At 56.1% G+C, this 540-nt stretch overlaps 1 protein-coding gene across 1 annotated transcript in view; it reads right to left on the bottom strand.

The window, feature by feature from the left end:
• ZNF609 (zinc finger protein 609) overlaps nucleotides 1-540 on the bottom strand; it is a gene marked incomplete at both ends in the record, with an annotated part of 4599 nt that overhangs the window by 2885 nt on the left and 1174 nt on the right. Inside the window, one exon of the mRNA XM_010081649.1 lies at nucleotides 1-536. Coding sequence (XP_010079951.1) covers nucleotides 1-536 — 536 coding nt within the window. The remainder of the gene's footprint in view (nucleotides 537-540) is intronic.

Here is a 540-nt window from a genome sequence, read left to right as displayed (position 1 = left end):
AGGTCGCTGGACTCCCCCCGGAAAGGGCTCTTGCCTTCCTCCGCTCTGCAGGCTTTTCCAGGAGTCAGAGGGTTTTCTACTTCCTTGGGTTCCTTCTTCTTCTTGTCCTTCTTCTTCTTCTCCTTGGAAGGGGTGAGGGCAGGGTTGACTGTGAAGGGTTCTCCCATCACTGTAGGCTTGGGCTGGATAGGTTTGAGCTGTGGGCTGTTGGGCATGGTCTGGACCACGGTAGTGGCGAGACCCGTGGAGGAACCCGTGGCAGTGGTGAGGGTGGCCGTCTGGAAGGTGTAAATCGGCTGGGGGGGGATGGCTGGAGCAATGGGTCTGGCAGACTTTAAGCTTTTGGAAGGGATCTTCTCTGGTTTAGCACCAGATGCCTTCTTTGACTTGTCCTTATCAATACAGCGCTTCTCCAGCGAGTCAAAACCATCATTACTTGTCTCATCAGCCACCGACGGACCATCTTCAGAGCCATCATTGGACAGGGCACCCGGGTCGGTGTCTCCCTCCCCACCCAGCTTCTTCTTGCAGGGGACCTTG

The sequence above is a fragment of the Pterocles gutturalis genome, unplaced genomic scaffold (genome assembly GCF_000699245.1).
Source record: "Pterocles gutturalis isolate BGI_N339 unplaced genomic scaffold, ASM69924v1 scaffold21676, whole genome shotgun sequence".
In the NCBI taxonomy this organism is placed as follows: domain Eukaryota; kingdom Metazoa; phylum Chordata; class Aves; order Pterocliformes; family Pteroclidae; genus Pterocles; species Pterocles gutturalis.
This window is presented reverse-complemented; position numbering and strand designations above follow the sequence as displayed.